Here is a 26,311-nt window from a genome sequence, read left to right as displayed (position 1 = left end):
TTTACTTTGCAATGTTCTACATTTTTCTCGAACGCCCTACATTTGGTGGTGCCTTGTCCTCCTCTGCAGTTATGACATCTGGTGACCCTGTTTCTTTGTTTAAATCAGCATTGTTCTGATTGTCCCCGCATTTGAATCCAGATCCTCTGAAGCTGTATGCCTAAAGTATGAACGATGAGCTCCTATTCCTGTTTACTAAGATGTGCATTATTTGCTGCAGATCTGATACTTCAGGGTTGTGAATTCTCTAGAGTTGCCATGATTATATGTTGAACAGATGTGTGCCTGCATAAATAATCCCTGGGTGTTGAAGATGGTGGAAAGAGTACTGTGCACTGGCTGAATTACCTTCCTCTGAGCAAGAGTTGGTCCTCTTGAGAGGGCAAAACTAATTTAACAGGGTCTGGTGAAGCTTAATCTACATTACAGGATTGTTGTGAGGATACAATAGGGAGAAAAGAGGGCCACAGATATCACACCGATTTCTTGGAAAGGTGATATTGGCTGCATCTGCACTAAAGAAATAATCCTGTTTGATGCCACTTTAACTGCTGTGGCTCAATGCTGGGGAATTCTAGAATCATAGAGTTGGAAGAGACCGCAAGGGCCATCCAGTCCAACCCCTTCTGCCATGCAGGAACTCTCAATCAAAGCATCCCCGACAGATGGCCATCCAGCCTCTGTTTAAAGACCTCCAAAGAAGGAGACTCCACCACACTTTGAGGAAGGAGTGTGTTCCACTGCCATACAGCCCTTACTGTCAGGAAGTTCCTCCTAATGTTGAGCTGGAATCTCTTTTCCATTGTTCCGGGCCCTAGTGTCTGGAGCAGCAGAAAACAAGCTTGCTCCCTCCTCAATATGACATCCCTTCAAATATTTAAACAGGGCTATCATATCACCTCTTAACCTTCTATTCTCCAGGCTAAACATCCCTAGCTCCTTAAGTCGTTCCTCGTAGGGCATGGTTTCCAGACCTTTCACCATTTTAGTTACTCTCCTTTGGACACGCTCCAATTTCTCAATGTCCTTTTTGAATTGTGGTGCCCAGAACTGGACACAATATTCCAGGTGGGACCTGACCAGAGCAGAATATAGTGGCACTATGACTTCCCTTGATCTAGACACTATACTTCTATTGATGCAGCCTAAAATCGCATTGGCCTTGTTAGCTGCCGCATCGCCTTGTTGACTCATGTTCAACTTATGGTCTACTTGGACTCTCAGATCCCTTTCACACGTATAAGTCTTGTTCAGCCAGGTATCCCCCATCCTATATCTGTGCATTTCATTTTTCTGCCCTAAGTGCAGTACCTTGCATTTCTCCATGTTGAAATTCATTTTGTTAGCTTTGGCCCAGCTTTCTGGTCTATTCAGGTCATTTTGAATTTTGATCCCGTCCTCTGAGGTATTAGCTATTCCTCCTAATTTGGTGTCATCTGCAAATTTGACACCCAATTCTGTCATCCAAGTCATTGATAAAGATGTTGAATAGCACTGGGCCCAAGACAGAACCCTGTGGGACCCCTCTGGTCACTTCTCTCCAGGATGAACTGCCATTTGATCTGGCACCAGAGCTTTGCTGCTTGAGTACAGTGGGCCCTTGGTATCTGCTAAGGTTTGGTTCCAGGACCCCCTGTGGATACCAAAATCTATGGATGCTCAAGTCCCATTAAATACAACAGCATAGTCAAATGGTGTCCCTTATATAAAAAGGAAAAATCAAGGTTTGCTTCTTAGAATTTATATTTTTAGAAAAGATTTCCAAGCCATGGATGCTTGAATCCATGGATACAAAGTCAGTGGATAAGGCGGGCTGACTGTATGCTGTCAAGTGTTCCTTGGCCTAAGAAAACCCTATGAAATTCATGGGGTTGTCATAAGTCGACACAAGACTTGTGCGCACGCGCACACACGCACATGATCTTGAGCAGAGAGCAGGAACGGGTGAGAAATTCACTGAGTTTGCAGTACAGCGTGAGCTTACCCATTGTTGCACTTCCTCAACCTAAACAGGAACCAAGACACTTTCAGACTTCTAAATTGATCCTCTTGACAGCGGAGATCACAAACAGCATCCAGGAATGCGTATATTTGATTCTAAGCATCATGCACAAAAACTCACAGTTTGCAAAGTGTGCAGACTGTTTCAGTTGGGAAATATATATATAACTTTGAGAAAGACACAAAGTGCATACTTTAAAAAGAGATGCAGATGAAATGGTGTGTATTTTGAGACACCATTTCAGGGTTGGGTAGGATATGGGACTTTAGTACATAAACAGAAAGGAATGAACAGTGGGAAGATGCTCATCGGAGTGCATTTGATCTTGATAGATTCATCCATCCCCAGCAGAGCATTCTTGAAACACCAGAATAGGAACCTTTGGCCAGAATCCTTGTTGGTTACTTACCCTTGTATCAATCCTACGTAAATGCATAAATGTGTAAATGCTTGCACTTGATAGACGGTTGCACAAAGGCATGTTCCAATACAACTGTGATGTACTGTAAATCCAGCATAGCTATTGTTGTGGTTTGCCTTCAAGTCATTGTTGACTTATGAAGACTCTAAGGAGAACCTATCCTGGGGTTTCCTTGGCAAGGTTTCTTCAGAGGAAGTTTGCTTGCCCCCGAGGCTGAGAGAGTGTGACTTGCCCAAGGTGGCTTTCATTATGTCCTGCTTTTCCCAAAAAAATTGGGACACAAAGCAGTTTACCAATTAAATAGACTCATAGAATCCAGCTGCCTTGATGGCATGTAACTGCAGCAATGCCCAGTCCCACCAGTGGCATCAGACAGAGTGAATGGATGTGTGCAAGGCAAGAAAAATCAATATTGTTTTCATTAAGTCCAAAAGGTCATCTGGGAGAAACAAATACTATTATGTTCCAGGAGCTACTGAGTTGTTTGTCACTCTTAATGAAGTGAGGCCAAGAGACTGGATGCAACCAGGTAACCTTATGTTGTTGCTAGAAGTAGAAAAGCTTTTATGGTTAGGCTAGGGGTAACGCTTGATATAATGTCAATTGTAGATAGAATTTTTTAGGATGTGGATCTTGGCTGACCTGGAAAAAGTCCACTGCCCTGCCTCTTGCTTGCAGAATATACTGTATATATTTTCCCCCAAAGTAATAAAAAAAGTGAAGGTAATGTGGAGCCAGTGTGGCACAGTGGTTTGAGTGTTGGAGTAGGAGACTGGAGACCAGGGTTCAAATCCCAGCTTGGCCATGTAAACCCACTGGATAAGTCACACTTTCTCAGCCTCAAATTGTGATGGCAAACCCCCTCTGAAGAAATGTGCCATGAAAACCCCAGGATAGGTTTACCTTAGGGGTGTCATAAATTGGAAATGACATGGAGGCACCCAACAGCAACAACATGGAATTGTTTGTTTGGACCCATTTATGCAGATGATGACATTGCCACCACCGAAGGTCTGATTCCCAATGTCAGCAGAGTTTAGAAAAGAGACTGTTGAAGGCTACAATTCCCACACTCCATGGTGACCGGGGAGATTTTAGAAGTTGCCCGTGACCGCAACTCTTCAAAGCTCCGAGGGCCCAGTGAACTGCCTGTGTAAACTATGGTTGGACTTTGGTGTGGAGGCAAGTTGAACCTAGATTTATGTAAACTGAAGTTAAACCTGTTCGGAAATGTCAGAATAATTGCATTCCTCTGCAAGAATTTAGAGCTGGGCCCCAAATGTGTGTATGATGGGAACTGCAAGCTGTTAATTCGGGACTGGGAAGAGGAGAACAAGAAGGAGGAGGAGAATGAAGAAGAGCATCTATAGCTGCTGCAGGGAAGGCTGAATAGTCCTGGGACCATTCAGGGTGAGAAAGGAGAATTTAACCCTAGCTCTCCCATTGTAGCCCTAGTGAAAAATTTCCCCCAAGGAGTTTAAGCTTACTATAGTTTTTGTGGGTTTTTCGGGCTATGTGGCCATGTTCCAGGAAAGTTTATTCCTGACGTTTTGCCGGCATCTGTGGCTGGCATCTTCAGAGAATGCACATTCTCCAGCCACAGATTCTGGTGAAACTTCAGGAATAAACTCTTCTAGAACATGGCCACATAGCCCCAAAAAAAAAACCCCACAAAAAACTATGGATGCCGGCCGTGAAAGCTTTCAACTTCACAGTTTAAGCTACTGTTTCCATTGGGAAGGGAAGGGTCACTGGTGCCAGTGCAGGCTTCTGTCTTTTTCTTTTGTTTGTTTCAAGGGGGCATTTTTGTCAGGATGTGATGGCAAGCCAGTGTGTTGTAGTGGTCTGAGTGTTGGGCTACGACTGTGGGAACCAGGGTTCGATTCCCTGCTCAGCCATGAAACCCATTGGGTGACCTTGGGCAAGTCACACACTCTCAGCTTCAGGGCAAGGTGATGGCAAACGTTTCTTGCTGAGAAGACCCCAAACATCTTGCCAAGAAAACAACCTTACTGTTTCCGTAAGTCTGTTGTGAAGGCACGCAAAAGTAGCATGATGGGGGAGAGGATCACATTCTGCTTCCCCACCTGCTGTAGTCCCCATGTTGCTCAGCCCACCTCCAAAGCTGCTACTTTGCATCTAATTTTTGGCCCTCTGCAAGTGGTGAAACAAGAAGCCATGGAGAGACAAATGGCATTATTTTGAAGAAGGAATGAAAATGCATCCTTCCAGTTTGGTAGGTCATAGGCTGTGTCCACACTGCAGGCATAATCCAGTTTGACACCACTTTAAATGAAGCTTGTTTTTAACTGCCATAGCGCAATGCTCTGGAATCCTGGAATTTATACTTTGTTGTGGCACCAGTACTTTGTGACAGAGAAGGCTATCTCACAAATCTACAAATCCCAAAGTGCCATAGCTTTGATCCATGGCAGTTAAAGTGGTGTCAAATTCTACTGTTGCTGCAGTGTGGATTTAGCTGCAGTTATGAGGAAAAGCTTTACATCAAATCAGGTGGCCATACCATTTGGAGATTATGGAAGCTGAACTCATCTGGACAACACCAGGTTGGACAAAATGGAACTACACCAGTGAGCCTTTGTCTAAAGTCAAACTGTTTCCCAACTATATTGTGTATATATATATGTACTGTTTGCTACCTCTTAGTCAAATATACAGCACATAGAAGTAAATACAAGTGAGAGAAGGCACATAGAAGTCCATTCCTTCAAGGTTCCTGCATGTGCTACGTCCATTTCTGACTGAGGGTTTTCTGCCAGTTCAGAACTGGCACCTGTGCGGATGTTGCCAGGGTGTTGGCAGAAATAGTTTGCAGTCCTGCCCTACTTTTAACTGTATGTGGCAACCTTCCCCAACACCTAGTGGCTTCTTCCTGAGATCCTTTCAGTATCAAACCTGGCTCTTTTGGCATGCCAGTTGTATGCTTCACCATCTCAGGCTGGATGAGCTAGAGGGAGGTCTTCATGCAACTCCACTTTGCAGGCTGGCAAAGTGGAGTTGCATGAGATCCTTTCAGTGGGGTTCCTGGGAATCCAACCTGGCTCTTTTGGCATGCCAGGTGTATGCTTCACCATCTCAAGCTGGATGTGCCAGAGAGTGATCTTCATGCAACTCCACTTGGCAAGATGGCCAAGACCTTAGATGGTGGCTTCTTCCTGAGATCCTTTCAGTGGAGTTCCTGGGAATCCAACCTGGCTCTTTTGGCATGCCAGGTGTATGTTTCACCATCTCAAGCTGGATGTGCCAGAGAGTGATCTTCATGCAACTCCACTTGGCAAGATGGCCAAGACCTTAGATGGTGGCTTCTTCCTGAGATCCTTTCAGTGGAGTTCCTGGGAATCCAACCTGGCTCTTTTGGCATGCCAGGTGTATGCTTCACCATCTCAAGCTGGATGTGCCAGAGAGTGATCTTCATGCAACTCCACTTGGCAAGATGGCCAAGACCTTAGATGGTGGCTTCTTCCTGAGATCCTTTCAGTGGAGTTCCTGGGAATCCAACCTGGCTCTTTTGGCATGCCAGGTGTATGCTTCACCATCTCAAGCTGGATGTGCCAGAGAGTGATCTTCATGCAACTCCACTTGGCAAGATGGCCAAGACCTTAGATGGTGGCTTCTTCCTGAGATCCTTTCAGTGGAGTTCCTGGGAATCCAACCTGGCTCTTTTGGCATGCCAGGTGTATGCTTCACCATCTCAAGCTGGATGTGCCAGAGGGTGATCTTGATGCAACTCCACTTTGGCTTAAAAGGGCCCTTTACCTGGGCTCCAGTAACCAAGAAAGAAGAAGTGTGCATGCCTCTGGAGAAATGCTGAGCCTTGTCTTTTAAGAAATGCTTCTTGTGGAGTTGAGTAGGCGGGAAGAAAGGGAGGGGGGAAAGAGGGCGGCAAGGAGGGAGGACGAGCTCTTGGAACCTGTAAGCACTCAGTGTAATGTGATCAAATGTGACCAAAGAGGATACTGCAGCTTGTAGGACATCTGCAAAATCCATATCCTTCCAGCCTAGGAAAAAGACCCGAGACTGTCCCAGTTGACTCAGAAAGGTATATATTTATGCAGTTTTCTCTTGGGGGCAGATCTGGCCATCGGTGGGCTGTGTTTTTGCTTCTAGTTGTTTCAAATGTCTCTAGATTGGAAGGCGAGAGACAGATGAGACGGTGGTCATTTCTCTTGTTCCGCTTTCTTCTTGTTTGCCCATGCTGTCGTGAAGCGAATCTGTGGAGGACAAGGAGGAGAAGGGATATTTTTGAATGCATCTGCCGTAAAAGAGCGACAACAGTTCAGAGAGGTTTAAAGCGGCTTGCCTGTGTTTTGTGTTGAAAACTGAATGTTAGACACCTGTCTACGGTGGGATCCAATATGTATACAGAAGGGATTGTGTTCCAGGGGGAGGGGGGGGGAGGAAATCCAGAATGGTCATTGGAGGGTGGCTGATACTTTAACAGAATTGGCTGCCAGGTCCTGTTAATTCCTGGATTGCATTCTTCCTAAGGAGCTTCTATTCTAATCCTCCTTGTCTCTGAAAAGGCAAAGCAGGCAATTTAAAGAGAAGTTGCATATCCAACAGTTTTTGCAGGGACTTTGTTCTGGCAGGAATAGGCTTGAGCGTAAACTGTGATTATTTCTTTGCTTGTTCTAACACAGCACCCCCTTGGCTGTAAAAGCTGGATTTTAATTTATTTTTCCAATTGGTTTGCTTTTTTCAAAAGCCCTTTCATTTTGGGGACGACCTGCCGCTTTGGGACCTAACTCTTGCACTCTTTACAAATTTTTTTCCCTGCCTAAACTCCATTTTGGTGCGATCCGCTTCGGTGTGTTCTTTCTCAATTCTTTCATGCTTTTATGACTTGATTCTTCTAGCTACAGTTTGATCATTCCTGTTTTTAAAATGTTCTGTGCAACTATCAAGTATGTTTGCTGTTGTATAATAACTAAATATTTTAAAAGGTGTGGGAAGAACCCAAGTTCACTTCCATTGCCCCATAATCCAACTGAGTTTCCCCTTCCTTGTATCACTGTTGCTGATTTATATGAGGGTGCTTCAGATGCTTTTTAAAAGTACATTTTATTCTGTTGTGATATTGTAGGATACTCTCTTGGCCAGGTCTTAGTAAGCAGTTGATGCTGTCTGTCAAGGCTCTGATCAGCAGAATGGATTGGTAAAGCCCAGAGCACCACAAACTTTTGCTGCCCAGCCCCTCCTAATCTTCTGTTTTAGTACTGAATTCTTAAATAAACTGGGGAAGGGGAGGTTGCCTATTTGAAAACATGCGCGCACACATACACACAGAGTACAATAAACATCAGTAAAATTGCAATATAGGGGACTTTGTTATGCTCCAGTAGCTTTTAAAGTACTTCATTATGCGCACTTCTTATTCAATCTACTGCAAAGTGGCACAAGCCAAATTGTCCAGGACTACACCTCCTATCATCCCCCTTCACAGGAATTTGTGAGACTGCTAGACTCTGTTATTCAGAGACCAGCTCAAACTATCACTTAAAATAAGTTTCGTGTAAGGTTAACAGGTGCTGCAACTATGCGAAGGAAGTCATTTTGACATTAAGCAGGCTGCATATACTTGGAAGAACTGGTTCTAGATTTGGGCTGCATCTGCACTGCGGAAGTAATCCAGTTTGACACCACTCTAAACAGCCGGAGCTCCATGTGATGGAATTCTGGGAACTGTCATTTTGTAAGATACTTAGCCTTCTCTGTCAGTGCCACAACAAACTACAGTTCCCAGAATTCCATAGCATTGGACAATGGCAATTAAAATGGTGTCCAACTGGATTATTTCTGCAGTGCGGATGCAGCCTTGGTCCAGGCCAGAGGTGGTGAATGCTAGCGCTCCAGATGTTTTGTCCTGCAATTCCAACCAGACTCTCCCAGCATAGCCAAAGGTAGGGGACTATGGGAGTTGTAGTCGAGAATATTTGAAGGGCCAAATGTTCTCCATGCCTAGTCCAGCACTGGATCCAGTAGATGAATCAGTAAAGACTAGTATCACATAGATTTCGGTAGGAACTAAGTTCAACTAACATACATCACTAGTCTGTAATGCCTATTCAAAAGTAATTCCCATTGATTTGAATGGGATGTACTTCCAGGCAAGTAGGTGGTTACAGCACTGAAAACTGCTTTATTTTGAACGTTTGACATGAAATTGCAGTGAGGGATGTGTGGTTTTTGCAACAGCATTATAATTTAAAAACACCAAGATCATGGCACAAGATCTGGCACAAGTTCTTTTATTACTGTTTTAATGGTATTGTTTTTATAAATTGTATTGAATATTGCTGTTAACCGCCCTGATGTTTCGAAGGGCGGTATATAAATAAAGTTATTTATTTATTATTTATGGGAAACTTTACTCTGACCCCAATTGCACATTTGTTCTAAGCCTTTGAAATGCATCTGTGAGGTCCAGGCTGTTTTATTTTATTTTTTAAATTAAATGTTCCCATAAAATCTTACATGGAGTTCTGTTACTTGTAGCTTCCTTTCTAGTCGTCATCCGAAAAGGGTACCTTAATTTTATATTTTTTCCTGTTCTCACAACCTTTGAGTAAATGGGATCTGAAAAGCCAAAAACAAATTTGGAATATTTCTTTTAAATTGTATGTATTTCTACCTTCATTGGAAAGAAGTTCAGATCAGTAGACTGGGAAACTAGGCAAAGAAAACAATTTGCAGTGCAAACGTGTATGAATTTGTGAAGTTGAAGGCTTTTGTGGCTGGCATCCATAGTTTTTTGTGGGTTTTTCAAGCAATGTGGCCATGTTCTAGAAGAGTTTCTTCCTGACGTTTCGCCAGCATCTGTGGCTGGCATCTTCAGATGCCAGCCACAGATGCTGGCAAAACGTCAGGAAGAAACTCTTCTAGAACATGGCCACATCGCCCGAAAAACCCACAACAATTTTTGAATTTGCTAGGAGTAAGACCTATTTGGTGCAGTGAGACTTTACTTCCAGGTTACTACATATACAGCTGCCACTTTCGGTTAATTCGTTTTCTGTCGCGAAGTTTTCGAACTGGGAAGAAAGCATTGTATAGAATAAGTTCTGAAACCTAGAGCAAATGATTGATTCCATCATCTGGTACATTTCACTTCAGTTGTTTGTGATTAAAAGTAAGGATATTCTTTTGTTATTCCCTAACAACAGAGCCCAGGCTTTATTGGGAATTGCTATAGCAACATTTCAGGAGCGAGGTTGTTTTTGCGAAGGTCTGCTGGGTTTGCTTCATAGATAAAACTTTAAAAAAAAAATCTAATAGGCTGTACAAGAAAAGGGTGCTGGGATTCATATGCACTGATAATATCTGGTGAGAATTTTTTGTCTTTTTAAATTAACACTCCAGTTGCCTCTCTTTGTTCAGCCAGGAAATTAAAATGCAGATAAGAAATCTGACTGCAGGTGTAAACTTGTCAAGTGTTTGGGTGTACCCGAGTATCATCTTCTCATAAATATTTTCCGTGAATGCTTTCCTCCTATTTGTTATACTCTCCCAGTGTTTTGGACTGTTGCTCCCATAATCCCTGACTATTGACTGTTGCAGGCTGGGACTTACAAGAGTTGTCGTTCAAAATGTCTTGAAGATTCACCTTCTCCAGAGTGTATTTTCTGTGGATTCATGTGAATTTATCTACTCCAGGATTTAAATCCTTAGATTACATGCGCAGTTGCTAAATTTGGTGTTGCGGCAATGAAAATAAGACAAATTCAGACCAAAAAATATCTCCCTATCTTAAATGTACTACAGTGGGCCCTTGTTATAAATTTACCGTGCTCTCTCTGGCTTGGCTTCGCGAATGAAGATTCAGGAAGGACTCATCCCGCGCTTTGTACAAGCGCGTTGGTGACTAAAACGGCCAATCCAGGACAAACAGGTCCAGTTGCAGAAAGCACAGCGGAAAGTCTCTTTGGGTGATGTTTCCAGGTTGTGGTTCTTTCTACATTGTCGTTTCTCTTCAAGACTCGTTCGGCGTGAGCTTTCGAAAAAAGCTGCAGCATCGTGGATAGTGCGTCTCCATGCCTCACCATTGTTGGTGATCAATTTGGCCAAGCCTGAGATGTTGTTTCAGGGAGTCCTTGTATCTCTTCTTTGGGACGCCCCTCTTACGCCGACCCGTGGCGAGTTCACCATAGAATACTATTTTTGGGAGGCAATGGTCCTTCATCCTAGAAACGTGTCCTGCCCAGTGCAGCTGCATCCTCAATAGCATGCCCTCAATGCTGGTGATCTCTGCTTGCTCAAGGACAGCAACATTCATCACATAGTCAATCCAGTGTATTTAGGATTGTGCGTAAACCGTGCTATATAAATAATAAATATAATAATAATAATGTTATCCACTGGGGTTTGGTTCTAGGATCCCCAGTGGATAACAAAATCCATGAATGCTCAAGTCCCATTAAATACAGTGGCGCAGTAAAAGGGTGTCCCTTATCCAAAATGGAAAATCAAGGTTTGCTATTTGGAATGTATACTTTTGGGGAATATTTTCAAGCCGTGGATGCTTGAATCCGTGGATAAAAAATCCGCGGCTAAGGAGGGCGGACTGTGTTATGTTATTATTACTATTTTAAATCTGAAATTTTTAATTGAAAAAAAGGTCAGGGGAAATAGAATGATTTTCTCTTAAAACATTCCATTATATAATTTCTCGTGTACTAGGCTCACTCCATAAGGTAACAGAGGTATTAACAAAATCAAAGGAGAGTGACTATCTTATTACTGTGTGTCACTTTGTAGTTTACTGTTGCATCTTTTAACTGTACAGTCAACCCTCCTTCTCCACGGATTTTTTATCCATGGATTCAAGCATCCACGGCTTAAAAATATTCAAAAAATGTATAAATTCCAAATGGCAAATCTTGATTTTCTATTTTATATAAGGGGCACCATTTTACTATGCCATTATATCTAATGGGATTTGAACATCCAGGGATTTTGTTATCCACGGGGGATCTGGGAACCAAACCCCAGCGGATAACAAAGTGCCACTGTACTTTATATCCTTTTTTTTAAATCTTGCTGGTCATTGACCGAATAAAATGTATGGATGTATTTTCTGAAAGGTAGATAGAGCATCCACAAAACGATGTGGACTGCTGTTGCTGAGCTGAAAGCTCCAAGCCTTGATCAGAATCAGAGTTAGGGAAACTTACTATTTTGGTGTGACTCCCAGAATCCCCGAGCCATCCCTTCTCATAGAATCATAGCTTTGGAAGGGACCACAAGGGCCATGCAGTCCAACCTCCTGCCGTGCAGGAATACACAACAAAAGCTTTCCCAAGAGATGGCCATCTATTCTCTGTTTAAAGAGCTCCAAGGAAGTAGAGTCCACTACCCTCTGGGGCAGTCCATTTGACCATCAGACATCTCTTACAGTCAATAAGTTCTTCCAGATGTTTAGGTGGCATCTCTTTTCTTGTAATTTGAATCAATTGGTTCACATCCTAGTCTATGGAGCAGCAGAAAACAAGCTTGCTCCATTTTACATACCTGTGTTTCTCAGGCTGTCTTATGTGGAAGACTGTAATTCCCCCCCCCCCCCCCCAGCATGCCAGGAACCCACACCATATTTGTGCCCCATCGGTGACAACTATTTCTTTCTTTTCTGGAAACTTACCAGGGACCAACAGCTGATGGCTTGGGGACTGACCACCATTTAGATTAGGACATGGCATTCCTTCAAATATTTAAACATGGCTATCATGTAACCTATTTATCTGTTCTTCTCCATGCTTAATATCCCCAGCTGCCAAAGGCTTGGTTTCCAGACCTTTTACCATCTTGGTCACCTTCCTCTGGACACATTCCAGCCTTTCAATAATCTTCTTTGTGCCCAGAACTGGACACAGTAGTTCAGGGGTGCATCTACAAATCCCGGAATTCCATAGGATGGAGCTAAAACACTTAAAGTGGTGTCAAATTGCATTATTTTTACATTGTAGATGCACCCCAAGTGAGATCTGACTAAAGCATTGCAAGTATTCTCCAGCCTCAGTTTTTCCTATCTGAAATATATTGCAACCTTATCGTATTTAGATAAGCTGACACTTCTAGTAATAACCTGTGAAAGGTGGATTGCATCTGGAAGGAATGGCTGTCGCTTGGTACACATACTTTTCCTTCCAAAAGTATCAAGTTCCATCCCTAAATCACCAGGTAGCAATGGGAAAGGGAGAGGGCCTTCTTGGTGTCTGCTTCCGGCGCTGGAACTCCCTTCCTAGAGCGACTAGACAGGCACCTACCATGGTACTCTTTTAACAGCAGGCAAAGACTTTTTTGCTTGGACTTGCCTTTGGGAATCAAGGGCCCAAACATACAGGTCAAAGTAAAGCTGCTTCGGGTCACTTTGGAGGTATGCTGTTTAAATGACACATGCATCTTAAGAGGCCAGAAGCTGTGCCAAAGCTGCGCTCCAGTCCTTAAGACACTGGCACTATTTAAACAGCATACCTCCAAAGTGACCCAAAGCAGCTTTATTTTGGCCTGTCTGTTCAGGCCCTTACTGCCCATGGGGGGAAAAAACCCTTTTTAATAATGTGCTTTACTGCCTGCATTTGTTTTAAAATGGGTATGTTTTTAAAATGGCTTTTGATTCTACTTGTAGTTTAGTTACGTTACTGAGCCAGATGGGTCTCAACTGGTATAAGGCCGCTTGCTAAGTTCTGGCAGTGTTGGCATTAGTTTGGAAGGAGAAAGGCAATCATGCCAGGTGGGAAGCCGTTACCTGTTAAGACATGTTAGTGATGGAGAACATAGCTTGCATGCAGAAGGTACCTGAGTCAGTCCCCAACATGGAGATGCTGAGTCAGTCCCCAGCATCTCCATGTAGGTCTCAAACCCTGGAGTTGCCAGTCGATGACCTAGGCTGGAACCAGATATTGTCGGGCTGCAGCTCCTAACATCTCACAGGCCGTGCTGGTGAGGACTGAGTTGAGTTTCAGCCCAACAATATTTGGAGGACCACAGGTTTCCACCTTTGATGTAGATAGCACCAGGGCGGATAGTTTGTATCAGGCAGCTTTCTTTGAGTTGCAGAGGGCCAAATAAGTTGTGGCATGACAGACCTGTAGCTGTTAGTGCCTCCGCTTTTCTTAATATCAAAATAACATGATGGAGGGAGGAATGCAGATATCACACAGCACAACCAAAATGGTGAAAGGTTGGAAACCATGCCCTGTGAGGAGCGGCTTAGGGAACAGGATATGTTTAGCCTGGAGCAGAGAATTATTATTATTATTATTTTCTTATATCCCACCTTCTCTATAGGGACTCGAGAAGATTAAGGGGTAACATGTTTAAATATTTGAAAGGATATCGTATTGACATTGTCAAAGATATAGCCATGTTAGTCTGTAGAATCAGTACGTAGAGAGATCTTGTAGCATCTTTGAGGCTAATTGAAAGAAAGAAGTTGGCAGCAGGAGCTTTCGTAGACTTCAGTCTACTTCCTCCAAATGCATCTGAGGAAGTAGGCTGAAGTCTACAAAAGCTCACACTGCCAACTTCTTTCTTTCAGTGAGTTTCAAAGGTGCTACAAGATCTCTCTGCATTTTGAATATGGAGCAAGCTTGTTTTCTGCTGGTCCAGAGACTAGGACATGGAGCAATGGATTCAAGCTACAGGAAATTAGATTCCACCTAAACGTTAGGAGGAACTTCCTGACGGTATGAGCTGTTCGACAGTGGAATATACTGTTTCAGAGTATGGTGGAATCTCCTTCTTTGGAGGTTTTTAAACCAAGGCTGGGTGACCATCTGTTGGGAGTGCTTGGATTGCATGGTAGGGGGGTTAGACTGGATGGCCCTTGGGGTCTCTTTCAGCTCTATGATTCTAGGTATCTGGGCATATTTTGCCATGGAACTAAGAGCAGCGGTGGGCTGTGTGTAGGATTTAGATCAGAGAAGTCATGCGTGGTAGAGAATAAGTGCCACCTCCTCCGAGCACCGTTTCCCAGCTCAGATTAGCTATGTCCCCTCTGCATGGCTGCTTTCAAATACAGATGGAAACTACCCACATCAAGTGTGTTATTGTTTCAACACTAGCTAGCTACACAATACACATGGAAATGTGTTTTGGTAGTATCTTTTAACAACTAACTGTGATTAGTACACGTTGAGTCTCCCTTATCCAAAATGCTTGGGACCAGAAGTGTTTGGGATTTCAGAGTTTTTTGGAACTTGGAATATGTTCATTTTCCCAGCTCAGATTAGCTGTGTCCCCTCTGCATGGCTGCTTTCAAATAAAGATGGAAACTGCCCACATCAAGTCTGTTATCTCTTGTTTCAATACTAGCTAGCTACACAAAATACACATGGAAACGTGTTTTGGTAGCATCTTTTGACAATCAACTGTGATTAGTACAGTTGAAGGCTTTCATGGCTGGCATCCGTAGTTTTTTGTGGGTTTTTCGGGCTATGTGGCCATGTGCTAGAAGAGTTTATTCCTGATGTTTTGCTGGCGAAACGTCAGGAATAAACTCTTCTAGGACATAAACTCACAAAAAACTATGTGATTAGTACAGGTTGAGTATCCCTTATCCAAAATGCATGCGACCAGAAGTGTTTGAGATTTCAGAGTTTTTCAGAACTTGGAATATTTGCATAGATGTGACGATATATCTTGCAGATGGGACCCAAGTCTAAACACAAAATTCATTTATGTTCCATATACACAAAGGTTGAAGATAATTTTAGACGCAATGTTTGAATAATTTTGTGCATGAAAGCAAAGCTTGTTTACACTGAACCATGGAAAGCAAAGGTGTCACTATCTCAGCCACCAACCTGGACAATTTTGGATTTTGGAATATTTTGGATTTTGGAATTCCTGATAAGGCAGACTTAGCCTAAACAGTGGGCCCTTCCCTTATGCGGGGTCGCTTATGTGGGGGTCGTACACATGAAGCGGCACAACGCAATTGCCTCTTCCGGTGCGTAGCTTTCAGCATAAGCTGAAAGCCGTGTATGGCACGTCCGCGTATGATGTGGGCGCACTATACTAAGTTGATTGCATAGAGGTTGCTCAGTGCAGGAAACATATTTATAAGAATGGATTTGACTGTGGTTTGTATATTACAATTCCCCCTATCATTGTGTGTGTGTTCATGCATGCACTTAATTTATGTGTCAGTTTGACAATGCCCTTTGGCTGTATAGTGACTAACTGAAAGACCTAATTAATTTTGCAGTGCTGTTTGGAAAAATGAACCTGCTGGGTAATTGTGAAGGGTTATTATGTTCAGTTGTGGAGGACTCCAGTTATTACCAAACACATCTTTTGCGATACGATTGAGAGCGTTGTCCCCCAGACATGGCTATTTCCTGTTATTTTCAGTGCTGCTAAACTGATGGCGAACTAATTTTGGTGAAAAAGTAGACTGGTGTACATTCCCCCCAGCGCTTTTGGGGTGAGGGAAACTAATAACATCCAAATTGGGTTATAAGCCTTTTCCATTGCAGTGTCTGAATGCTGTTGTAGCAACGGCAAGGATTTTGAATGCACTCTGAGTGCACAGTCAGGCTCTTGGGAAATATCCAGGCAAAGGAATACTACAATGGAATAGCAATAGCATTTATATTTCTGTACCGCTTCATAGTGAACTCAGCACTCTCTGAGTGGTTTACAATGTGTAAGTCAATTGCCCCCAACAAGCTGGGTACTCATTTTGCTAACCTACGAAAGGATGGAAGGCTGAGTCAACCCTGGAGCCCTCCTCTAGGATTGAACTTACAGTGTTGGGGCTGTAGTACTGGCATTTAATGGAATGCTGTTACTCTTTGCAGTACGGCTTCCCCCAAATTGGTAACTTCCAGATGTGTTGGACTACTCCTCCATCATCCCCAACCAGACTGCAAGCTGAGGATGCTGGATCATGGAGTTCTTCTGAGGGAATCGGGTTAGGGAACAGCTGTTCCTGTCTTGCAGGGTGGATTGAAAAATAGCGGGGATGTTGAAAGCTAGTTTGTTGTGTTGTGCAGAAAACTGCAACAGGACCCTCTACACACAAGAATAAACACAGGAGGGGTTTGCCACAGAGGTGGTATGCTCTCCTTTGGAGGTCTTGATGGAGAGCTTGGATGGTCACCTCCTTGGTGTGCTTTAGTTGTGTATCCCTGTATGGCAAGGAGTTGGTCTAGATCAGCGATTCCCAAACTGTGGACCTCCAGGTGCTTTGGACTCCTAGAAGCTCCAGCTAGCTTGGTGAGGAGTTCTGGGTGCTAACGTCCAAAAGATCTGGAGGTCCAAGGTTTGGGAATTGCTGATCTTGATGGTCCTTGAGATCCCTTCCTACTCTTAAGATTCTATGTAAGGAAGTATTTTCTTCCTCTTGGACATGGCAACCTGTGCATGGCTCCATAAACGTCTTCAGTAGGATAGTTTTTGTGGGTTTTTCAGGCTATGAGGCCATGTTCTAAAAAAGTTTCTTCCTGATGTTTCTCTGAAGATGCCAGCCACAGATGCTGGCAAAACATCAGGAAGAAACTCTTTTAGAACATGGCCTCATAGCCTGAAAAACCCACATAAAACTATGGATGCTGACCATGAAAGCCTTCGACTTCACGTCTTCAGTAGCAATGAGTTTGTGAGCTGATTTTTGTAACAGTAAATGTGAAAGGAGTTCAGTGGAGATGGGGAGTGTGTTGAGGGCACATACCCATATCCTCATGCCTAGTGTTGTTCTCTTAACTGAGCATGGTGAGCTTCCATGCCTCTCTGGTAGCAGCTGGTACCTGTATAGAGATTGGAGTTGCCCTAGCTGGCATGGTCACTGGGATTCTGGGAGTTGTAGTTTTAAGAAATCCCAAGCTCTGATTTTGAGACAGGATGGCAGTGTTTCTAGTATTTACACCTTAGATCCACATTACATGAGTGGCAGATGTATCAGTTTTGGCAGTTCCTTTGCCCTTTGTTCTTCAGTGCTCAATGGACATGTGTATCAGCAGTTGCTTTCCATTCATCCACAGTGAATTCTGGATATATATGGTCACCTCCTTTCCCTGCTGTAGGACACTATGGAAGCACAGGAATATCTGTCAGTTTTGCTTTTGATTTGTTAAAATCTAACATTTCTTTCCAGCTTGAATATGGAGATACAGGTTGAGTCCCCCTTATCCAAAATGCTTGAGACCAGAAGTGTCTTAGATTTTGGAATTTTTAAAAATTTTGGACTATTTAAATATACATAATGAAATATCTTGGAGGTGGGACCCAAGCCAAAACATGAAATTCATGCATGTTTCGTCTGCATTTTATACGCATAGCCTGAAGAAAATTTTATACAGAATAATTTGAAATAAAGTTTGTGTACACTGAAGCAACAGAAAACAAAAGTGTCACTATCTCAGCCACCCGTGAAGAAAGCTTTGGGTTTGGGAATTCTGGATAAGGGAGGCTGAACCTGTATATGCAAATTTGGGTAAATCTTCTCAGAAATCAATGAAAGTGGAAATTTCGCCCACAGCTGAACATCATTCCTGCACCACATCTGTGCAGAACTAGGCAAAGAGGTACCAGCCCCTCTCAGTCTTATAGAACCATAGAATAGAATCATAAGAGTTGGGAGAGACCACAAGGGGCATACAGTCCAACTCCATTCTGCCATGCAGGAACTCTCAGTCAAAGCACTCCCAACAGATGACCATCTAGCCTCCATTTAAAAACCTCCAAAGAAGGAGATTCCACCACACTCTGAGGCAGCGTGTTCCACTGTCAAACAGCTCTTACTATCAGGAAGATCCTCCTGATGTTGTGGTGGAATCTCCTTCCCTGTAGATTGCATCCATTCTTCTATGTCCTAGTCTCTGGAGCAGCAGAAAACAAGTTTGCACCATCCTCAATATGACACCCCTTCAGATATTTAAACAGGGTGATCATGTCACCTCTTAACCTTCTCTTCTCCAGGCTAAACATACCCATCTCCCTGAGTCTCTCCCCACAGGGCTTTATGGTTTCCGGATCCGTGACCATTTTGGCTACCCTCCTCTGGACAGCTTAAAGCATCACTTTAACTGCCCAGGCTCAGTGCTATAAAATTGTCTCAAACCAGCATCTCTCTGTTGTGGCTTTATTTTTTTCCCTTTCCCCCACTCTTGTATTGTATCTAGCCAAAGTTGCAACAGCAAGGCCCTTTTCCCCATTCCACACCACACACCCTTGGGAGAGGGAATGAAGGCGTTGGCTTGCTTCGGTTGTCCTCGCAAGCCCCAGCTGCAAATGCTTTGACTGAAAACAACAACAGATCAATCTGGCGGCAGAAAACAGGCAGGGGAAGGAGAATGAGTGGTGCAAGTGGTACTTTTCCCATTCAGGAAACTGGGGGTTAAATCATGGCCAGCATTCGGTTATAGAGAGCCAGTGTGACATAGTGGTTTGAGCGTTAGACTATGACTCTGGAGATCAAGATCTGAATCCCCACTCGGCCATGAAACCCTTGGGCAAGTCACACGCTCTCAGCCTCGAGGGAAGGCAAAGACAAAGTTTTGAACAAAGTGTGCTGACAAAACTGTAGGGTCGCCATAAATCGGAAATGACTTGAAGGCACACACCACACACACAACCTGTTACGCAAATGAAGGTCTTATCTGCACTGCAGAAGTAATGCAGTTTGACACTGCTTTAACTTCTGTGGCTCTGTCTTGTGGAACTCTGGCAATTGTGGTTGTGACACAGTCATTCGCCAACAACCCGCAGCAGGTAGGGGGGAATTCGGGGCCATATTACCCAGGTGCAGCCCAGAGTATTCTGGCAAACATAGGTGAACCCTGTGTATTGCAGTCCAGATTAATGTTCCTCAGCTGTATCTTGGTCTGGCATCCCTCACTACATTCACATGTCTTGTTTTAGCCAGCATGGTGCAGTGGTTTGAGCATTGGACAACGATTCTGGAGACCAGTGTTGGAATCCCCGCTCGGCCGTGGAAACCCACCAGGTGACCTTGGGCAAGTCACACTCTCTCAGCCTCAGAGGAGGGCAACGGCAAACCTTCTGCGAAGAAACGTGCCCAGAAAACCTTGTGATAGGTTCCCCTTGGGGTTGTCGTAAGCCGAAAAAATGACTTGGAGGCGCATGACCACAAGAGCAACAGCTCAGCACTGCTGCCCCATGGGTTCCTCTAAGGGCAACGTCTCCTTTTTCCACCAAAAAGCAAGAGGAGAACTTTGAAGCACTTTGCTGACTGTGCAGAGGGTAAAAGAAAAAAAGATAAGAGGCTGCTGGTAAGGTTTTGGAACAAATTCTCTTTGCTGCCCAGCCGAGATAAGTAGATGGGTGAGCAAACACCCCCGGTGCTGTGAGTGGAGTCTGTTTCCCCGGTAACCTTCATCATCTTCCCGACTTCTAACATGCCTCCTGCATAATGATCTGAAGTTAAAAGGGAGGAGATGGTGGGAGATCTCCACCTCCTCGCTTCTCCCACAAAGCATCCAGGGCAAAGTATGTTCCAGCTGCCAGTCAGGTTTAGATAGGACTTTGTGCATTGCCAAATGTGTGTGTTCTTAGCAGCATAGAATGCATCTGAGTAAGTCATATGTCTAGGAAAGCTCATGCTGCCAATTGCTTTCTTTCAGTGAGTCTCAAAGGTGCTACAAGATCTCTCTGCATACTGATTCTGCAGACTAACACGGCTATCGCTTTGAATTCTACTGGCATAGAGAACTGTTTGGTTACCGCTCAGTCTGGTATCGGTCCCTCTATGTCCATCAGGGCTAAATAAACAACTCAGTGCCCTCGGGATGGTTGGCACAGAAATCACAGTGGGTGCATCTGCACTGCTGTTTGATACTGCTTCAACTGCCATGGCTCCGTCCTACAGAATCCTAGGATTTAGGTTTGTGGTGACACCAGCCCACTTTGGCAGGGACGGCTTGTAAAATTACAGCTCCCAGGATTCCATGGGATGGAGCCGCAGCACTTGACATGGTGTCAAACTGCATGATTTTTGCAGTATAGAGGCACCTTGTCTTGTGGATAACCTGTCCCCCTCCAGATTTATATCATTAGTAGCATTTAGAGTTCGCCTTTCGTCTGATGAGATCGAAGTGGCATCTGTGTCTCTTTTCATCCCCACCTTTTTTTCCACAGCCACCCTGTGAGGTGGGTCAAGCTGAGAGACTGACTAGCCCAAGGCTATCCAGCAAGTTTTATTGGCTTGGGGAGTCTGGAAACTAGATTGGCCAAGGTGCAGCCCAACATACTAGCCTCTTTCCTATACTGGCTGTCATTGACAATGCTGGCTAATGCTGCTGGGAGTTTCAATCCAGCAAGATTTGTTAGCTGCACATTCCCCATCCCTGCTGTAGATGCATAGGATCCATACACACACTCCTTTCTCCTTCCTCAGGCCTGGAACTGGCTTAGGTACATTCCCTCTTATTGGAAGGAATGGAGTAGGGTATGCAGCTTATATATCATATTGATATATCAATATATGATACATTCAGCTGTGCCTTCCCATCAGAGTGACCAGATGCCACAACCGCAAATGAGGACAAGGCACCATAAAATCTAGGCCATTCAAGACAAACATAGGGCCTTACCAAATAAAATAGAATAGAATAAAATACTCATATAAATAGAAATTAGTTTCTGTATAATATAACTGCAGTTTGCTGTGTCCTCAGCCGTATTTTTCTTTGTTAAAATGCCTCGTTGGCTTGCATTGTACTGCTAGAACTCTGCACAAGACCAAGGCTTCCAGCTGAACTTTACTAGCAACAAACCTCTGACTGAATCTACCTTTAAATTATACCTTTTGTTTGTCTATTGTGCTGAAATTAAGGGAGGAATACCCATTCTGCATTGTGTCCTCAGCAGCCCATTGCCTAAAAGTTTTGCTGCCCTTTTCTTCTAAAATGCAAATACACTCTGAGCGCGAGTGTTATCTGCTGCTCCTCTTAGGAAAAAAGAACTTTTTCAAGAAGGATCCACCCTATTGGCAGCCAGGGCAAGCTGCCAAGTAGGTGCATTTCTCGAAGGGGGACAGCCAACGTGGTGTTACTCAATGGGATTCTAAGTCATGCTCAAAATGGAGGACTTTCCAGAATCTCTCCTCTATGGAAGGTTGAAATGTAGGAGATGTCCTGGGAAAAGAGGGTGTCTGGTCACCCTGCTTCATGCCCTGGCAAGAGTAAGCCAAGAAGAGTTGGGTGGTGGAAGAACAAGCACCTTGGATTCTCTCTCTTGGTAGGATAGCCTTGCAAAAGTCTGGAATAGTTGAAAGAATAGGTGCGCATTGGCTCTTGGCTGGGATTTCCTAAAAACAATAGGCCCCGACGCATCAGATGATCATAGCTCTTGGCCAAACCCTGCCCATCATGGGGGACGACAAGGTACTCCGTTGTTACAACCTCTGGCTTTATCGCGCCTGGCTCCCATTTGTCCAACCGACAGGGATTTAGCTTAGGGGTCTGTTGCTGGAATCTCACACGTTTTCTTTCCCCCCCACTCCTGTAGGAAAAGGTAAGGGAGGTGCTTTCAGCCCGTGTGCCGTGTCATTTTTGTTCTTGCTCCTGTCGTTTTTTCTCTGGCTTGAAGAAAACTATTTTTTTAAAGCCACCATTTGAGGGGGGAAAGCAGAAGCAAGGGTTGGTTTTCTTTGCTGGCTTTGTAGCTGGGAGGTGGCTTGTCCCTGTCGGCATTGATGCATGCGAAATGGGTCTCGGTTTTCTCAGGATGAGGCAAAGCCTGGAAGGGTGTTATCTCTGACACTTTGGAGATAACAGGTTGAGTCTCCCTTATCTGGAAATACTCCGAAAACCATAACTGTTTTTCGTGGGTGAGTGAGAGAGTGACACCTTTGCTTTCTGATGGATCAGTGTGCACAAAGTTATTTAAAATATTGTATATGGAATTACTTATAGGCTATGTGTATGATGGGTATAAGAAACATAAATGAATGTGGTGTTTAGAATCGGGTCCCATCTCTAAGATATATCTGAGGTTTGCTGTTGTTCTGTGCCTTTGTGTTGTTGCCGACTTGTGACGAAACTAATGTGAACCTATCACAGGGTTTTCTTGGCACGTTTCTTCAAGAGGGGGTTTGCCATTGCTGCTATCTGAAGCTGAGAGAGTGTGACTTGCCCAAGGATGGGAAGTGGGAAGCATGAATCAGGGGAAGCTAGACATAGTAAAACAAGAAATGCAGCGTATAAACCTTGCAATATTTGGGGTGACTGAGCTACAGAATGGGACAGTTTGGGTCAAATAATTACACAGTCAAATAATTACTCAGGGAATGAAAATCGATGAATAAACAAGGTGGCATTGATAGTAATGAGAGATGTAGCCAAAGCAGTCAAACGATATAATCCAAAATCTGGCCAAATCATATCAACAAGACGTCAGGGAAAACCCATCAGTATGCCCATAATCCAAGTCTATGCTCCAACTACAGACACAGAAGAAGATGAAATTGGAAGATTCTATGCTGGAGTCCGGGAGGAAATTGATCATAGACCCAAATAGGACTTTTTGTTGGGTTCTGAATTTTAAAAAAATATTCACAAAAAGTCTTGTAATGTTCTCTGTGGAGAGAAAACATTTGAAGTACTCTGCATCCTTGCATGCAAAAATTATTTACATCTCTATCTGATGGTGCAGCCAAGCAGTGCTGTAATTCATGTTCATGCGCAGGTGTACCCACTCTTCTCTTCCCTCTCCCCCAGCTCTTCACACTACAATATTCAAAAATGTTTTCCTAGAGCAGATCTTGAAGGTACATGATGGCCATGAGTTCAGAGGGGACTCTAGGTCCTTGAGGAATTACTTACAGCCTCCTTTTGTTGGTGAGAGGATCCAGTTGGATCCTAGCTTATATATTACTTAATTGTTTTAATTATTAGATTTGTTGTATTCATTGTACACTTTGTACTGCTTAGTTGTGTGTGTGTGTGTATGTATGTGTATATATGTGAATGCTGGCCTATAAATTTTGCCAAAGAAATAAAAGATACATGTCTCTCTTGTGGGTTATCTATTGAGAAAGGTCATAATGTCACTGTACCTGATGCTCACTGTTCAGAGCAGTGAATATTCCTCTTTTTTAAAGTACTTAATTCTATAACTTGTGACAAAGTCCCTGAAAGAACCCTGAGTAATTTTTTCATTACGTGTTGCATTTCTCAGTACCCTTTCATTGTTTTTCCGTTTCTTCTTTGGAGAAAAAAAACAACATTTGAAGTAAGGTAATGGCTTTTAAAAAAAAACACAACAACCCCTCTTCGAATGCCCCAAGCACACATTTTTGGCTTTTCAAGAGCAAAGAGGAAAAAGTAATGGGTGAATCTTGTCCCCAAGGAAAGTCCTACAGTGACCATATTTAAAGTCGAAGGCTTTCATGGCTGGCATCCGTAGTTTTTTGTGGGTTTTTGGGACTATGTGGCCATGTTCTAGAAGAGTTTATTCTTGACGTTTCGCCAGCATTTGTGGCTGGTATCTTCAGAGAATGAAGATGCCAGCCACAGATGCTGGTGAAACGTCAGGAATAAACTTTTCTAGAACATGGCCACATAGCCCGAAAAATTCACAAAAAAACTACCAACCATATTGTTTGCCAAAGGAATGGTGTTCTGCCCTTACGGGTTCTGTTTTACATGCCATAGCTGGCACAGACCTGCTGTCTCCTTTGTCTAGCTGTCCTTGCTTCCGGGGTCAAAACACGAGGAAGGGATTAGGGATGCCTGAAATTGGCCTGTTTGAGTTTCTACAGCTTTCAGACTTCTTGAACAATATGTTTATTTCATCTCGTTTTCATAGCAATGTGCAGAATTTTAAGTTGCACAAAAATCCATAGACACCTTAGGATGGATTTCTCCCACTCTAGGTACTTTTGGGCCCAGTCCCTTTGAACATGTGCATTTTTGATATGCCTTTTTGGATTGATGAACTGGTGTGTAAAATTCAGAGGAGTGCAAAAATTCAGAGATAATTGCATTTCCAATTCACGTATTAGTTCAGAAAGTGCAACAGTTTGGTTCACATTAAAATACGCTTAATATTGTAATGCTGTTTATTTTAAGAGCATGAGCCCATATAAAAATATGAAGCTAGCAATCTACCTCCTCATTTCTATAAGGAACTGCTATAGAGAGTACAGGAACAGGGAAATTCTAGGTTTTGGAGGTTGTTTGTTCTTTCTGGTTCAGAATCTTGCTGTACACATTTACTGCTGTAAAAGATAAGCTAGTTCTCTCTCTCTCTCTGTTTTTGTTTCTATTGCCACCTTAACTGATGACTTGCTCTTCTCTCTCTCTCTCTCTCTCTCTCTCTCTCTCTCTCTCTCATCAGATGCTGGAAAACTGGATACTGACTATCCTTGTGTCAGTCGGGGTTGGCTCCATTCTCTTTATGGTGGCACTGTTTGTCCTCCTTAAGAACAACGTCCATGCAAATATCTTCTGGAACGAAATTGTCTTAGAGAAAATCACCAATTTTGTCATGGATCAGAGCAAGGAACAGCGGATCTTAAACTCGGTGTCATACAACGCAGTCAGAGGGGACCCCGAGAACGTTTTGGACTGCATTGACAAGTACTGCTCCCAGAAAGAGTGGGCCATGAACGTGGGAGATGAGAAAGGTACATTGCAATTGTGTAGCCCTCCCCAGCGATCAGAAGGGCTAGCTCAGATCAGCTCTGTCTTTCACGCAACCCCAGTTACCCGAAGCAACAAGGAGTTGTGTGCAGGCGAGTGAGCAAGTTAGCAGAAGAAGGATTAGTCTCGTGTTGCATTTTAGTGCTGGAAGACCAACCCCCTTTAGCTGAACATTTGTAAAATGTATTCTTGTTTGTAGGATCGAGGAATCCCCAATCCAGCCCACCTTGGCACTACCTTTTCGCAATGGTAGAACGGCATGCTTCTGCAAAGCAAGAGGCTATGTTGATGGCAGCAGTGCTGCTGTTAGGGTCTCCCTTGGGCCTTTGATATCTGCTGGGGTTCGGTTCCAGGACCCCCATGGATACCGAAATCTGTGGGTGCTCAAGTCCCATTAAATACAGTGGCATAGTAGAATGTTAAAATCAAGGTTTGCTTATATATATATATATATATATATATATATATATATATATAATTTCAACCCTAACCCTAAATGCTTTGGCTTGGGTGCTGTCTGGTTTAAGACGTAGGTTATTGCAATCACATTTGGTCATTAACCACCATAAATGTGAATCCCAAAGAGATCCTGAGTCCCATTTATGAGCTCACAAATATCGAACCAGATGCCAGCCTATATACAGTATTTTGGTGCCCTGTGCTGCCCAATTGCATCTAATGGAACTTGAACATTAGTGTTAGAAGCTGTGTGTGAGCCCTCCAGAGGCCACTGAGAAAAGAATGGCCATCTTCTCTCGACTGTTGAACATAAATGAACCTTTTCCTCTTTCCCGACCTTTTCTTCCAGGCCTGATCCTCGATAACGTTGTAAAGGAGGCCGATCCCACCACTGCTTTGGAGCTGGGAACTTACTGTGGCTATTCAGCAATCAGAATTGCCCGGCTTTTGAAACCAAAGGCGCGTCTTTTTTCCATTGAATTCAACCCTGAGTTTGTACCCATTGCAAAGGAAATTATCGAGATTGCAGGACTCAGCGATAAGGTGTGTTGGTTTGGGTTGACAGAGAACTTGGGATGGGGTATTTTGGGGCCAAACAAGCGTGATGAGCTTTTAGTTTATTTTGATGGGGTCCCCCCCTTAACACTCAGACGCAGACACTACAGAGACAGCCACTTCTTTCTGTGTGATGGGGCAAAATCTGTTTTGAGAAACACCTGCTGCCATTATGCCCAGTTTGACCCTGAATGTTTGGCTGAGTTGCCAATTGGCAGGGAAAGGGACGTTTCTTCACACTATTTTGCC

The 26,311-nt window shown here is 43.6% G+C and overlaps 1 protein-coding gene across 9 annotated transcripts in view; it reads left to right on the top strand.

The window, feature by feature from the left end:
• Positions 1-26,311, top strand: part of COMT (catechol-O-methyltransferase) — a 41,056-nt gene that overhangs the window by 10,955 nt on the left and 3,790 nt on the right. For 3 of the 9 annotated variants that reach the window (XM_089490100.1, XM_089490096.1, XM_089490097.1), the window contains exons 2-4: positions 3,411-3,605; positions 24,744-25,032; positions 25,857-26,050. In XM_089490100.1, the coding sequence (XP_089346226.1) occupies positions 24,744-25,032; positions 25,857-26,050 (483 nt within the window). In that variant the 5' untranslated portion in view covers positions 3,411-3,605. Of the gene's footprint in view, positions 1-3,410; positions 3,606-3,637; positions 3,834-6,386; positions 6,484-21,821; positions 21,918-24,743; positions 25,033-25,856; positions 26,051-26,311 lie in introns of those variants that run through there. The other 6 variants (XM_089490102.1, XM_089490098.1, XM_089490104.1 and 3 more) reach the window with 4 other exon arrangements.

This window comes from Sceloporus occidentalis, unplaced genomic scaffold (assembly GCF_023333645.1).
Source record: "Sceloporus occidentalis isolate IW3139 unplaced genomic scaffold, rSceOcc1.0.p SCAF_41, whole genome shotgun sequence".
NCBI classification, from domain to species: Eukaryota; Metazoa; Chordata; class Lepidosauria; order Squamata; family Phrynosomatidae; genus Sceloporus; species Sceloporus occidentalis.
Note: the sequence above shows the minus strand (reverse complement) of the source record. Positions and strands in the feature narration are given on the sequence as shown.